At 32.7% G+C, this 17,162-nt stretch overlaps 1 protein-coding gene across 1 annotated transcript in view; it reads left to right on the plus strand.

Moving 5' to 3' along the window:
- Nucleotides 1-17,162, plus strand: part of LOC148938351 (uncharacterized) — an 88,739-nt gene that overhangs the window by 22,466 nt on the left and 49,111 nt on the right. Inside the window, exon 3 of the mRNA XM_089107867.1 lies at nt 6,837-6,950. Coding sequence (XP_088963993.1) covers nt 6,837-6,950 — 114 coding nt within the window. The remainder of the gene's footprint in view (nt 1-6,836; nt 6,951-17,162) is intronic.

The following is a 17,162-nucleotide window of genomic DNA, read 5'->3' on the forward strand; positions in this document are numbered from 1 at the left end:
ATTCTGAAATTTTCAGTAAAAATGTCGACACATTAGTTATTGTTTAACAGTGTAACTCTCCAAGCTGCAATTCTCACAGTCTTCCACCATTCCAGTATGAGTAACTATACTCTATATCACCTAATATTATTTCTCCTAGCACTGGACTATCAGCTTCTGAAGTCCAGTTCCAATTGTCTGAATTTTCAGAAAAAATGTCGACACGATAGTTATTTATTAACATTGTAACGGTCCAAGTTGCAAGTCTCGTACTCTTATACTCTTGAAATTATTTCGGCCTCAGGTTAAGCTTTGATCCCGGAACCCAGTGCATGACAGGGATTTAGATAACTGCGATCTACACGCCAGCGCATAGAACCAAACCTCAAGAAGTGCGTGGGACCTCCAGTTTAATTGAGGCTTTTTGAAATTCTGGACACATCTTAATCACTACATGGTTTTCAACATATGGAGATTCTTGTTTATCAACAGTCAGGTGCCTACACAAAGAATCTAAAACCTACTACCCCTAACTCATTACATATTCATGTGTAATACTATTATATTACAAAAGGGAGGACAACCATAGGTGATCAACATAAAAAAACTTTGATAAGCCCAAATATGCATTCTAAAACAGACCAAATCCAGAATGTTTAGCCCTTAAAAAAAATTCAGTCGGGACTCCAGCTCAAACGGCCCAACATCTGCAACAACAGAAATGAATTTCTATGACAGCCTTCAAAATACGCCATTTTTGAAATAAGAATCATCCATTCCTCATATTTTTCAAACCTGTGTGATTGTTTTCATGGAGTTGTACCGCTGAAAACATCATCAGGTTAGGTTAGGTTAAATTAAATTTTCAAAAACAAAGGTGAGAATTACCTACACCAATTACCTTAACGTTGGCTACAAAACATTCACAATTAGCACAACATTTTCTTGAAATTTTGCTTTAAAAGTGAATTGAAATTTGTCTGTCATTAAAACCGGTCTCCATTGTTAGCTCCTGTTGTCTAGACGATATTAAATGGCTATTATCACATTAAAACACAGCTCCATATTTATGATATTGACGTCGAATAACAAGTATTTTCCTCCATTGAAAACTGAAAACCTCATTAATTTTCTCTTTAACAGTTTATTTATTGTGCCTTGTTTACGAATACAAATAAAAAGATTAGAAGATTTCTTCACATTACATTTTCAAATTTTGAAAACTTAGTCACCTGATTCAGTAAAATCACATGGGGATCTCTCTAATTGGTTCTCTGTGTTGAGTCCTCTCAATAAAAGAAAGGAGAAGGGAATCCTGTAGTAATTCTCACATTCAGTAATTTTCCTATTCACGGTTGAGTGTTGAGTGTAATTTTAATTGTCATGTAAAAGGTTATCCACAACGGCTGTTACAATTGTCCGTTTCTTAATTTGATCCAACAGCATTGTTTAAATCTTCAGGCGAATTTACAAAATTTATATGAATTCCTTTAAAAAATAAAAGTTTACAATAAAAAATAAAGATAAAATCTTTTACAGTTACTTAATAGGAAAAAAATTGTTTTTTTTTTTTTTTTTTTTTCTACAGTTTTTTTTAATGCATTTTTAAACGTTTTTGTTAGATTTATTTTCAAATATTAATTAATGTGTTACAGCTTTTTTTTTAATTAAAAAAAAAAATACTTTTTTAAACTGAAAGTAAGAATCAACAATAAAACTTAAAGAGAACAGATATTATTACTTATATTAAGGGGGCTCACCTTCTAGTCAATAAACCTCTGTTTACATTTAAGTTCATATTTCTGTCCAACTCTTTAGAAATCACCCCAGACTCACGAAGGCCATTTAATTAAAATAAATATATCTTTTTAAAGTACTGAAAAAAACTTGGGCGTAAAGATCAAGACATTGAAAAGGGGGTGACCCCCCCTCGTATAGGTAACAGTTTCTTTTCATTTGAAGGTTTAACGCTGGTCCTTATTTACAGTTGAAAAAACTTGTTTAATTATTTAATTTCTGCCTGTTTTTCTAATGATTCTGGTAAATCCGGCACCTCCGTCCTGAAAAATTCCCGTCCCCCCTTAAACCTCCGCCCACGCACCCCTCTCTCACGGACCCCCCCACCGAAAAAAAACGTTCAACCTTCAGGCGCAGTACCAATACCCACAACTATGCAATATTAAAAAAATATGCCAAGTTTACAATTTTCAACCTTTCCCCCATGGAGTCGGGGGGATAAAGTATTCATCAAAGACATGTTTATTATATTTTTTTACTCTGCAGAAGAGAATGCTATCTAAAAATTTTGATCGTATTATTTTTGGAAAAAATTAGCATGGGAAGGGCCTAGTTATCCTATAATTTTGCAGATCAATTAAAAAGGGCAATGTACAATTTTTTTTCCTTTCTAATGCGCCCGCGCGATTTAGCATTGGACCAGGGGGTCTATCACAATAGCCCACCCCCCAAAAAAAAATAAACACGTCACCGGTATAGTTCGTATGTAGATAAAAAAAAAAAGTCTCCAATGTTCCATATCGGATCTTGAAACATCTAAGCTCCGGTAATCTGATAAGCGTAATCTGATTTGGCGTTTTTAATTAATATTAAATTACGTTGCTGGTCTTTTTCTTACGGTCTTCAAAAAAAATACCAATGTTCTGTGATACTTAACTGTTGATTTACAGCATTAATCTTGATGAAATTGATATATTTGAAATCAGCATAAAAATCCAAACATTTTTATCCATCTTTTTGTATCATAATTCATTTTCTTCGAGTTTATGTTACCATTTAGTCTGGTAGTTCCTCGCTTACAAGCCATTAACACAAAGTGTGTGATTATAAACATCTATCCAAGCAGAAGCAATCACTTGGTCAGAAAAGATAAATCTGACTTGCATTTAAGTTTAAATTTACCAATTTTTTCGTTTAGTTTCAAAGTATCTCAATTGGAGTTTTTTTTTCATTATTAAAATTAATAATATTAAATGTCTTGGACATCTATAAACGAGTCGGACATCTAATTAGATTTCCCAGCACTATTTAAAAAAAAACACGAAGAATGTAACGTAAACAGTTTTTTTCAACTAACAGTAATGGAAAACATTAAAACTCAAAAGGAAAAAAAATTATTACTTGTATGAAGACGGTGTTTCCTCCTTAATACATCCTTACTCAATCTCAGCTTATTTTCTGCACATAAACACCTTATGACCAAAAACTTACTACGAATTAATAATGATGAGCATATAGCACTACTAGGTGAAAAGTATGGCAAAAGGACTGAAGAGCAGGCTGTTTGAAAAGTATGGTTCCAACCCCCCTTCTAGGCCTAACATGAGAGAAAAGTTGAAATGACTATGCGTGTTCTACAGATGAAGATTGAAACAGTGCAAAAGGGGCCCCTATTTGCTTACCCACGCTAGGGGTGAATAGAAAGCAGGCTGTCCGTAATTGAGATGAGAGGATGTCCTAAAAAAAAATTAAGGGGCATGGGAACTTCCTGGGAGACTGTAAATAGGGAGGCTGTGACTTGAATTGGGATACAGGAGGACAAACGACCGCAGTACTGCGGTGACTCAGGCGCTATTGGGCTTCGGTGCATAGTACGGCAGTAAGCAGTACTAACATTAGAAGAGGGCTCATTTCCACGAAAGTTACAAGTTTCAGTGCCCTTTTTAGGTCGCCAAACAGATTAGAAGGCAGTAAGGTCCCCGCCCCAGCCCCTGTTCCCCGACCTTATCCAATAGAAATATTGTGCGGTAACTTTTTTTTGGCCTAGCTGACTTCCCCCAACTATAACTTTGGATACACTCCGACCCCCCCCAGCCCCTAGGGATAGATCTTTTAAATTATAAAATCCTAAGTAGGTGAAGCTCCCAGTCAAAGCAACTTAGTCTGCTTCGCAATCATTGTTAAAAAAATTTTTGTAATTCTATACTCTTAAAACATGCGAAAAATTATTGATATAATAACATGTTTCCAAGGGGTATTTAAAGAACCTTGACCGTATTCTTGAAGATCGCCACTATAAAAAAGGTAAGAGAACACAACCGTGTATAACTCCTGATTTAATACAAAACAAGCTACTACCCTTATTTTGCAACCTTAACCGCAGCAATTTCGTTCCCGTACACAGCCTAATCACTTCGATGTATTTGTCGGGTACCCCATACATGATACAGGACCTTCGTTAAAACTTTTGTCTGAATCAAACACTTATTCCTAATTTATATAACATAGTAATGAAGGGCCTGGTGACTCGCGTGCCGTTTAATTATTTATCAATAAGTCAAAATATGATCGACATGACCCCTCTCAATCTAAAACCAATTTATTCGTCTCTTAGTACTTTATCTGGATATAATCTCGATGTAAATAGTATAGAATTAAATAAAAAATATCATCATACATAGTAGATTGCTTCCTATAGGACAAGCTAATTCTTTTACAATTACCAAAATAGTTTTTATTGTTTTTATCATTTATTAAAACAAAATTTACAAAAAGAAGTTTTTAAAATAAAATTGATAAGCAATATTAAAATTAGTAAAAGTTAAAAATAATTCAAGAAATAAGTAAAACTAAAAACTACAAAAAATCCATATTAAAGATTAAAATTAAATCTACAACAAACGGAAATTAGATAAACAATCATAGCAAACAGATATAAAAAAAATAAAAAAAATATAAAAAAATAAAAGAAAACTCTTTTGAACGAGTAAAAATCAAATTAGGTATTCAAATCAAGCTTATAAAACGAACAAAACTTCAGAAAATTGGCTGCTGCCTATTCTTCTCTAGGTTTATTACGTCTTTCAATCAATAAGCTTTTAACTAAAAGTGAGGAGTGACATTAAATCTTAAATCGAACGGAAATAAGTCGTAACAGTAAAGGGACTGTTCCCTCCTACACTTCTCGCTCTTTAAACTAAATATTACTCTTTGTCACAACTCTAATTTCAAAACAATGAAAACCTTATCATAGAGTGAGTTGGTTAAGAAGGGACAGCTCCTTTGATATAAAAAATGGTTTAGGTTACTTTTAGTTTTTAGTTTTGCTAGCAACTTTCAGTTGAAAAAGCTTATTCATAAGTGTTGTTCAACTAACGCAGGTTTAAACGTATCTCACAGTACATGAAAAATTAAAAGAAAATTTGCATATTAATTTTGGCAGATTTATCCCGTATATGAAGGGTTGCTCCTTCCAAAATACCTTGATTTTTACAATAAAGCTGATAGCCCTTTTAAAAAAAAGCTTTTTATTATACTTAAACAGCCCCCTTTTTTCAGTAGACATTTAAAAAGTGGGGAAACACACATAAACTGAAGTTTTAAGAGCAAGTTGTTGAGGAAGGGACAACCCTTCATATATCGAAATAGTTCTGTTGGTTTTTCAAAGATTGCCTGTCAATCTCGCTCACCCTCTGTTACCTATACCCCTCCCCCTCCAGTGACACCACTCCCTAGACCGCTTTTTCAGCGTCCAGTGCACCCCCACCCCCCGCCCTGTCAAATTCTCCAGACACGCAACCGTGATCTTTCTTCTGGCAAAAATAGAAATATTCAACGTTTTTGCAGAGTGGAACTGGAAAAGTCTTCAAAAGAATTCCAGGGTACGTTAATTTTGATTGCGTGGTTTTCATTCATATTCCTTGAAGTTTAACAGTTGTTTCCCCCCTATTTCAAACATCAGGCACATATTCTAAGGCTCGTAACCTCTGATGTGTAACACTAAACTTGATTAATCCTATATGATTGTAATAAACATAATAAGCGAATTCTTTTTATACATCCATTGGTGATAAAACTCAATTTTCAATAGTTTCGGCTACTCTTGAACCGAGTCACTCCTAACTTGCAGTTCGTTATCACAAAATGTTTTATTTGTATTTTTTTTTCTATGAGTATAGCATATTCTGCTTTTTTTTTTTAGATTTCGACGGCAAATTAAAAATAAATTAATATATTAATAAATAATAATAGGCACATATAAAACAAATATTTGATATATAATTAAATTAACACAGGAAACTAAAAAATTGAAAATTTACTTCACTGTGCATTTTATTTTTATTTTTCAATATTGTAAATATAAAATAACCTTCATGAAATACAATTAGTCTTTAGTAAGGCCCAAAAGACCTGTTTGTAAAACTACTGTTTTTAGCAGTTTTTGTTCTTTTTAATTCGACAGGAATGTTTCATTATTTGTTTTCTTTTTATTGGAGATTAAGCTTTCTGAAAAAAGATACAAATTTAACATATTCGGATTGAAGTCAGCATCCACTTAATAATAATTGATATATATGGATTAATAACTTTAGATATTCTTGAGCTATTGCAAATAAGAGTTTTTGTCAACCTGGGTGCACTATATCACTTTAATCTGAAGAACAATTTTATTTTTTTTTTTTTTAAATCAATAGCTTTATTTATAATAGTCATAGTTGCAATTGTTTCAGAATTCGGAGTACCATTCGAAGCCACAGTAACAGTCTGATTAACTTCACTGCTCTAAATCACAATAATAGTAGTCTTTTGTTGTCAGACTCGGAAATAGTGTGATTTGTAAGTACCCGTGGACTAAGGTATAGACAGTCACAAGAAGTAATAGTAGGAAGTAATCGCGACCACTGCCTATGAAAGTTGTAAACAGTCTCAGTCTTAGCAAAATAACAACCATTAAATGGTATTAGTCCTAGTCAGAAGTAATCGCGTTCGCTAGTATTTACAGTAAAAAGTAGTTAGAATCACAAATAGTCAAAATTGCAAGTAGTCAGACTCGCATATGCAAAATGGCTCAGCCATAGTCATAAGCAGTTACAATTCTATTTAGTCTAAATCTCTTACAGTTGCATTTGAAGATCGACGTTGTGACAAGCAGACGCAATTGCAGTCAAAGAACTAGCAATAGTGGTCCTGAAAATATTAAACTATTACCCTTAGCGGGTCCCGTGATATTACAGGTAAACCTATGTGATTACCTTGAAACACATAGTGGACAAGATATTTGTATAAAATAGAGGTGGTTAATGTTGTAATAAGTCAAATATGCAAGTAGGTTCAAGCAGTGACAGCCGAAGTCATAAGAATTCGACGACAGTACTACATTACTAATAGCAGTAGTGGTCATTAAAGTAGATAAGTAAATCCTTGTAACCATTCCTAAAATATTGTAAAGAGACCCTGGTGGTAACCTTAATATAGACAGTGTCTGATGATTTAGTATACATCGAGGATGATTCAATTTCTATGCCTCCTAGATCGCTAAAAGTCATAGAAATTAGATTCTTTTACTAGTTTAAATAAAAGGAAAACTATAAACTTGATAATTATAGAGGAGAAAGATGATCTAAGCAGGACAAGGAGAGGAGAAATGTGTTAACCTTCAATCTTTCTTCAACATTCCTGGAAAGTCTCAACGTCCATTACCCTCAGTCAGACCTTAAACATTGCTAATAGATCCTTTGCACAACAAACCATAACAGATATTATTTTGATTTCGATCAACAACACTCTCATCATTTCATCGCATTTTGTTCTTGAGCCTCTCAGCTTTTTTTAATTCAATATATAATATGCCGTCTTTTTTTAATAACTGATTCTTTAAAAATTGGTAACGTGAATCAAAAATAAACCTTGCCCCGGTGGCTTAGGTGATTTTTCTCAGAACAGGAGGTATTAACATTTAACTTTTAGATTGCTTTACGCAAGACTGATATCTAGAAATTTTTATCGTGCAAATCTTGGGACAGGTGCATTTTTAGTGTCTGCAAGTGATTTTAGGGTTAAGGAAAACTCTAAATGAATGAAGGTGTTGTTTAACTGTGTGCTTATCTTGTTCTAGACATGGTTGTCCACACTAATAACTATAAATTTTCAATGAGTTGTTTAATTATCAAAATAAATAAAGTATAAAATTAAAAAAAAACAAATTTCAGCCTGATTCAAAAACAACAATGGTGCACGGACCACAACCGTGCACGAATGTAATGCCTAAGCGTGACTAATAATTCACTAGGTATGATTTTTAAAATGAAATTAGCAACGACTTTAAGTTAAGACACCATGTAAGTTTATTATAATAGTTATATAAGAAATAACCAGTTGTCTGTATTTTAAAGGAAGTATCATGTAAATAATATTTGATTCAGGAAGCTGAATATTTATTTGCATCGTTTTCTTATTAAATATTTCACAATATTTATAGAAAAAAAACAAAAAATGTGCTTTTTACTTATTGTTCATTAAATTCTAATTGGATTTATTTACTAAAAATTTCTATATAATCAAAAAAAATTGAAGAAATTAAAACTATCCCATAAAATCACCATTTTGTATAAGATGAATTTACACACAAACATAATCAATTGAAAATCATAAACATCTATATATAATTCGATGTATATGTTCCTCAATAATACTAATACACACGTGACTAAGCCACCACCCCCTTTTTTATACGTGAACATTGTAGATATGTACTGCCGTTTAAAGAAACCCCCTGAAGCCTGTATCCCCCCCCACCAAGCACAAATTTAAACAGACACCCTAAGGCACGATATATGTTTATATTTAATTTTATTAATTTTAAAGTTCATTATATTGAACAATTAAAAATTGTTCTAAAAAAAAATTCAGAAAATCTGTAAGTATCATTCTTATTCCATAAAAATTGAACTATGTTGATCTATGACATGTCCGAGCATATTCTTTGAAACAAATAGAGCTACTAAATCACCGATGATTCAATTTTCTAATTTGTATATATTATACCTCTGTCGCAAAATAAGAATAATTAGACGTTAAATAAATACAATTATAAATTTTAAGACATATTACATATGTAAGAAATATTTGTTTATTTCTATATTTTCAATTCTGTATTTTTTAATCCTAGGTTTGGGGCGTAATATATAACGAATACACAAAAATACATAACAATTAAACCTGTTATAGGATCAATCTGAAATATCACATTGCATTTACTCTTGTATATTAAAAATTATGATTACCGTAGTTTCATTGTACATTGCAAATTCTGTCGTCTTTATCTTAGGAATTTTTACTCTTTATTTGTTAAAAAAATATCCCAAATGGCAGATATTTGAATATATGTCCCCATACACCCATCCACAACCGGTATTCTTTTTCATACCGCCCCCACACCTCCCCCATTTGTACCGATGTAAATGTATCTATTAATAAGGGACTCAGGATTTAAGCTTTAGGATTGTCATTAGCTGCACCATTTTTCTCCGTTACAAAACAGACCATTAGTTTAAACTGACTAACCTTATTTAACATCTCCTGCAATCACTATTAATAACAAATAAAATTCAAATTTTAACAGATGTTCTACAAAGAAAGAACCTAAGAAGTGTGTTGGGCACCTGAATGACCTACAGTGTTTCCATTTTTAAACTATATGACCTGTGTGGGTAACTCCCACATTATAAGGAAACAAAGACAAATAAATTTAGTCGGCGAGGTTGCGTTGTATGGGTGAAGTACGACATATTGCCATAGAGTTTGCTTCTCATCCAACCATAGAGGGCTCCACAGACCGCATGAAATCCCCCGTGGGACTGGGAGGATGTAAAACAGATAGTCTTGATTGAACTTGGCATTTTTTGAACCGATGTCCAGAGGACAGCTTTGACGTGACTGGGAGTAAGGTGCGTGCACAACCTTATGTCAGAAGGTGGCTTGTTCTCGTTACTATATTAACTCGTTCGGTTCATCTGTAGGTGAGTACTTAGCTGGGAAATTTTTCTTCATCACCAATAATCCTTTTATGTTCAAGTATACCACATTTTTAAAAATTTTGTGTATTCATTGTTAATACATCTGAAATTTAAAATAATAACGGATGTGGTCCGATACCGTGCCCACGGAGTGGGGTGTGCAAAGTGCTAACTGACAGTCTTTCAAATGGTATTATGCACTAAAAGTGTTGGTCAATCCCACTTTCTAAGACAACAACGACAGAGAAGTTGAGACGGCGCTGGCTCGTTCTCAGGATGAATGATGACATCTTGGAAAAAATTGTAATATTTGTTCTGCTTGTCTAGGTCTACCCAGACCGCTGGCATTCCATAGGGAGGCTATAAGGATGCCGAATAGTAAGAAATAAGGGCAACAAGAACTTCTTGCACTGGTGGCTAGTAACCCTGTGAATTGATTGGGATGGAGGAGACGCATGACCTGATGTGGTGCTGTCAGGATAAGTGGGGCTGCGGGCACCTATGGGCAGGAGGGAACCTGAAGTTATGTAGCAAAAATAGTCACATGAACTACGATCCCATCCATAAATAAATTCAAAATCTGTCTATGATAACAAGCTTTTGAAAAAAAAAAAGGCGGTGTTTTACAAAGAGTAACCTATATCCCAAATTTAGTATAGGCCCTTGTTTATCTGAGAATAGCGAAATGTTTTGGCTGTAAGTTCTCCATAGTTCTTTTAATTTTATTTACAGAATTTTTTTCTATATACAAAAAAACCAAAATTGTAAAAAGGAATAAATTCACCCGGAAGGTCTAATTAACCGCTCACGTGGTACGGATTATATCAAAACGCTGTACCTTATCGAATCAAGTACCCAAAGAGCAGTAGATGGAAAGTATTTTATATTATACTTATTATCATTTTATATATATTATAATAACTACGAGTGTATAAAAAATCATTATGTTCATCTAAATAATATTTTTTTTAGCATTCTATAAATAATTTTGTCTAACTAATAAAAATACTCATAATAATTTTTAAATATAGAAGTTATCTTAAAAACATATTTTAAATTCTATCTTTATTTATTTTTTCTAATGTTAGTAATGAAGAGGATAATCCAGATATTTTAGATTTAAAAGACATTTAAACAAAAATCTCTTGTGTAAATAAAAAGCTAAATTATTATTTCATTTAAAAGAAAAAGGACTCAATAGATAAAGCAATAAATAAATAACCTATGACTAAGTATAAATTTTTAAGTAAAGTTTTGATTTTAGGGATAACAAAAGGTTTGAGAATTTTTTGATAGAAAAAAAAACAACTCAAATTTTGATTACAAAAAGTTATTAGATAAGGTAAAAGACTTAAATCCATCTGAATCATTTGAAGGAAACACCAAATAACCTATATATATCATATATTTCCAGTGTACAAAGCTTTGCGACATGATCGAGCTAACAAAGGTTCAGGGAGTCAAAGAAAATAAGTTTCAGGATTTTTTTGGCTGAAAAAAGGATCTTTGGGAACCTTTCTATATTTTCAAAAAAAAATATTTGAAAATTAGAACAGTACGCTAAGAAACACTAGTGTGTTCTAGCTGATCAACTACTAATGAAAACGTAAACACTTTATTACATTTTGTAATCTTCATTAATGTAACAAATTAGCTCAAGTCACATTTTATAAATGTCACTTAAAATTTCTTTCATAACCCGGAATTTAATCAACAAATATATTCTTTTCCTTACTCATGTAAAAAGGACAAATTCGTACAAGCCCGTCGGAGCGTTTTATTTTTTATTTTCCATATGATAGATCCGACAATTTCTCAAAAATAGGGGACCTTTTGATCATGTTCTCTATCGCTCGTATAAGGATTGTACACGTCATATCTCTTCACAATGGAGCTTTTTGACGAATATTCCGAGCTGATCTCCTAACTTTCTTCCCTAACACACCAACAGCCGCTTCACACAAGGGTTTTCTAACATTAGTAAGTCAATTTTCAACCTAGACAATTTTTAAAATATTTAGTATGTTATTCAACAGTTTCTTAAAACTTTCTATCAAATTTTCATCCTTGAATCTACCTACACTTACCAGTGTCATAGCCTCCTGGATGGTTGTTACCCATTTTATATAACCCTATACACTACTTTAAATTAACCAGCTTTAAAACAGCTATAAATTAACTATCGACACTACTAGATGGAAATACTTACTTATAACATTAAAAATAGCATTCCTGTAAACCCGAGTATCCTCTATTTATTATGTCGCCCCTCAATTTACAGTGTAATAATTAATAACGTTAGCTTTCTTAACATCAGATGAATACCATGTTAACTTATGAGCCACGGCATTACCAAATACTATCATAGATGTAACTAAGTTGCTATACCTACAAAATTGCAGAAGACTGCGGACATTGCTGTTTTCTTTTTCGATACAAAATGTACAAAGGCTAAGATACCATAAATCACTATTTCTAATGACCTTGGCGTTAGAGTGTCTAAATAAAAAATCCAATTTCGCGTGTTTTTTATATAAATTTGATTAAAAATAATATGAGCCCCAAATAACTCCGTCATTAGGTTCTACAATGGTATATAAAAAAAAGAATGATAATCTGAAATTTTTAGTTCTAAAATTAGCGATTAATATTCCAATGTCAATACCTTCAGAGCATATATAGGACTTAGCATTTACCTTCTTGGCCCTACTCCCTATCTACGTATTTACACCACCCGTCCTGTCAGAGTAAATAAAGTCTATATCACCTAACTTCATTTTTCATAACCCTGGAATATGAGTTTCTGAAGTCAAGTACGATGTGTCTGAATAGTTAATAAATACTTACGAAACAATATTAATATATAATAAGTTTACCTGCCAACTAGGAAATTAAATCAGTATAAAACACTGCATTTAAAATTAACACAAGTATATATAAAATAACTTCAATTTTAATAACAATTTACTATCAGCGTCTGACGTCATTTTAGAATATTATTAATTTTTCATAAAACATATATACACAATATGTATTTTATTAAATTGTAACGGACAACGTCGCACGTCTCGGACTCATAAACTCTAGACATTATATGTTCATCAGTTTTACCTTAGAGCCCCGACCCCAGAGAAGGAAAGTTATTATGACCACTGCAATCTACACCCCTGCGCAGAGAACTGAACTTACACACCTGCATGTGACCAACGTTTAATTAAGTCTGTCTGAAATACCGGACACATTTTAGTCACTACAGTTTTTTCAACTCATGACGATTTTCGTTTATCACCAGTCTGGTGCCTACACAAAGACTCTACAACCTACTACCCCTGACTCATTACATATTCGTGTGTACTACTATTATAGTACAACAGGGCGGACAACCATAGTTGATAAACATATAAAAACTTTGATAAGTCCAAAAACGCTTTCTAAACACGACAAAATCCAGAATGTTTAGCCCTTAAACAACATTCAGTCGAAACTCCAGCTAAACAGGCCCATCATCTGCAACAACAGAAATGAATTTCTATTACAGCCTTCATCATCTGTCATTTTTGAAATAAAGAATCTTCCATTTCTCATATTTTTTCAAACATATGTGGTTTCTTTCATGGAATTGTACCGCTGAAAACATCATCAGATTAGTTTAAGTTCTGCTAAGTTTTCATAAACTCAGGTGAAAATTGGATACACCAAGTAACTTAACCTTGGCTATGAAACATACACAATTGGCACAACATATATCTGAAATTTGGCTTTAAAAGTGAATTAAAGTTTGTCTGTCTTTAGAACCGGTCTCCAGTGTTAGCTCATGTCGTCTAGACAACATTAAATAGCTATTATCACAATAAAACACAGCTCCATATTTATGATATTGCCGTCGAATAACAACTAGTTTCCTACGTTGAAACTGAAAACCTCATTAATTTTCTCTTTTATAGTGTATTTAGTGTGCCTAGTTTACGAATACAAATCAAAAGAGTAGAAGATTTCTTCACATTACATTTTTAAATTTTAAAAACTTAGTCACCTGATTCAGTAAAAGCAAATGGGGATCTCTCTAATTGGTTCTCTGTATCGAGTTCTCTAATTAAAAGAAGAAAAAAAGAGGACCCTGCAGGAATTCTCACGTTCAGTAATTTTCCTATTCAAGGTGGACGTTGAGTGGGGTTTTAATTTCCTTGGGAAAGGTTTTCCACAATGGCTGTTTTAATTGTCTTTTTCTTAATTTTACCCGACAGCATTTTTGAAGGTTTCAGGCTCATTTACAAAATTTATATAAATTCTTTTTAAAAATAAAATTTTAAAAATAAAAATAAAATTAAAAATTTTTTAACTTAAGTAAAAATCATAAATTTTTATTTTTTTTTTTTTTCTACTGTTTATTTTAATGATTTTTTATTTTTAATATTTTTTATAATGTTTTTAAGTTTTATTTTAAAATTTTAAATAATGCTGTACCTATTCTGTTTAAATTGAATAAAAAAAAACTACTTTTTAAAAATGAAATTAAGAGTTAAAATTGAAAATTAAAGTTAAAAGATATTATTGAGTATATTAAGGAGATTCACATTCTCGTCAATACACTGCTGTTTACATTAAAGTGCATACTTTTTTCGAACTCATTAAAAATCAGCCCAGAATCACGCCAGCCATTTAATTATAATAAATATATGTTTTTAAAGTACTAAAAAAATCTTTAGCGTAAAGATTAAGACCTTGAAAAGGGGTTGAACCCCCGTCATATACGTAACAATTTCTTTTCGTTTTAAGTTTTAACGCTGGTCCTTACTTTCAGTTGAAAAAACTTGTTTTATTATTTAATTTCTGCTTGTTTTTTAAATAATGCTGGGAAATCCGGCACCCCTTTCATGGAAAATTCCCTTACCCCATGAAAAAGTCCTCCATGAAAAATCCTCCCACGTACCCATCTCCCCTGCCCCCCTCCACGAAAAAAAACCTTAACACGTCGGTCTAAGTCCCGATAACCAATACGAGCCTACATTTAAACAAGAGGCAAAGTCCAAAGCTTTCAGCCCGTCCATCGGGTCGGGTGGGGGATACAATAGTCATCACAAATATAGTTATTAGATTTTTCGACTATGCTGAACAGACTGCAATCTAAAAATTTTAATTGTATTGTTTTGTTAAAAAATTAGCAGTGAAAGAGCCTCTATGTCTTCTAATTTTTTAGGTCAATTAAAAAGGGCGCTGGGACATTTTACTTTATATAAACTGAGCCCCCGCGACAGCTTCAGGAACCCATAGGAAGTTACCAACACCCCCCAAAAAAAATAAATAAACACGTAACCGTAACGGTTATTATGGCAAAATAAAAAGAAAGTCTACATTTTTATAGATCGGAGCTTGAAACCTCGAAAATCAGTGAATCTGATAAGATTTATATGCTGGTGCGTTTTTCAGTAAGATTCTTCTACTTTTCGGGTCTTTTTCTTCCTATCTTCTAAAATAAGGCACATGTTATGAGATACTTAACTGTTGATTTACAGAATTAAAATAGATGAAACTTACAATTTGAAATCAGCAAAAAAATCCAAACTTTATTATCCATCTTTGGGTATGATAATTAAGTTTCTTAGAGTTTATATAACTATTGAACCAAGTAGCTCATTGCCTACATGTCGTTACCACGAACGGTTTTATCAAGAAAACCTATTCCATCATTATATATCATTTGACAATAATATATTAGGATTAAGTTCAGTTAATCTTAAAGTTAAAATCATATTAGTTTTGGGTAAAGGTAAATAATTTGTAATTTTTTTTTTCATTATTAAATTGTATAATATTAAAGTCATCTGCAAAATCAACAAGAGTAGTAAAAATGATTTTATTTACCCGAGAAAATTAAAAAAAACGATAAAGAGTTGAATAAAAAAAGTTTTTTCATATGAAAATAAGGAAAAACATTAAAACTCAAAGTTAAAAAAAACTAATATTTGTATGAGGACGGTTTCCCCTCTTCAAGACCTCCCTCCTTACGCTAAACTTTTTTTAGCATAGAATACATTGGGGACCAAGCAGTTACTTAGACCTAATAATGATGATCATATGAGCATCCTTGATGAAAATAATGGCAAAATGAATGAAGAGCAGGCTCTTCGAAAAGTATGGTTCCAACCCCCCTTCTAGGCCTAGAAGGAGAGAAAGATTGAAATGACTATGCATGGTCTACAGATGACGATTGAAACAGTGCAAAAGGTTCCCCATTTTGCCTACCCACGTTAGGTGTGAATAGAAAGTAGGCGGTCCGTATGTAAGATTAGAGGAGGTCGTAAAAAAATAAATAAGGGGCCAGTGACAGTCCGGGAAAACTGTATAGATAGATTCGTTTAATTGTATTGGAATACAAGAGGAAGAGTGATCGCACCTGCAATACTGGCACTCAGGACTTATGCACTTAGTACGGGTGAGTGCTTTTGGTAGTTATTCAAAAAGACAATTGCCAGTCAAGCACGTTTATTTTTCATTCAGCTTTCTATCAGGTTTCCAAAAAGATCAACCCCTTATATCTTAGAAGCCCAATAATCCTCTATGACTATCAAAAAAACAATACAACTTTGTTGTTCCAATCTATTACTACTAACTGGTCTCATCTTGCATCATTAGCCACTGGTCTTACAGGGGGTGTAACTGATTCTCTTGGTCTCTAATCAATAACATTAAACGGCCACTACTGTCGTAAGTCTTAGGGGGATTTTCTTCTTGATTTAATTTACAGTTATTTCGTAAGAATTTGAGACTTTTCTCAACTGAAAAAGTACATATTAAACATAGTTTTGTTGAATAAGATATTCATAATATTTTGACACTAGAATTTCGAGTGGACAATGAGTATTGCTATTAATTAGAATAGACTATGCGAGACTTGTTATCGTATAGTGGGTTAAAGACTTAAAAAACTATAAATGCTCTTTATATCATTCTATGATAAATAACATAAATGTTTAAAAGAATTTTTACAATATTATCATATATACATGCAAAAAAGAAATATATTAATAACTAACTTTGCCAAAAAAAAGTTAAACATACCCAACAGCCCCCCCCCCCCCCAAAGAACACATGACTGGAGTAGCTCCTGATTTCTGACCTTGACTTTTTCGCTTCGGTGCCGTTAGTAGTATGAAATTACTATCTTTACCTACAGAGATAAATATTTTAGCGTTGGTAGGGGTTCTCTTAACATCCACCACCACTACCACCAAACACGACTGATAAATGCGTATACTACAAATTTCCTGTGAATCCAGAGGGATCATTAACCGTGTACGTCAGACCCCCCCCCCACCGTCCCCCCCATGCCTTATCTCGTCCTTAGGTGGCTTAATGTTGGTTCTTTGGACTTACCACTCACCCGAGTCTTTCTCTATCCCCCCCCCTATGTACAAAATGACGCATCGTCCC

Source organism: Artemia sp. Qi Xiang Cuo, unplaced genomic scaffold (assembly GCF_049724085.1).
Source record: "Artemia sp. Qi Xiang Cuo unplaced genomic scaffold, ASM4972408v1 HiC_scaffold_3386, whole genome shotgun sequence".
Taxonomy (NCBI): Eukaryota; Metazoa; Arthropoda; class Branchiopoda; order Anostraca; family Artemiidae; genus Artemia; species Artemia sp. Qi Xiang Cuo.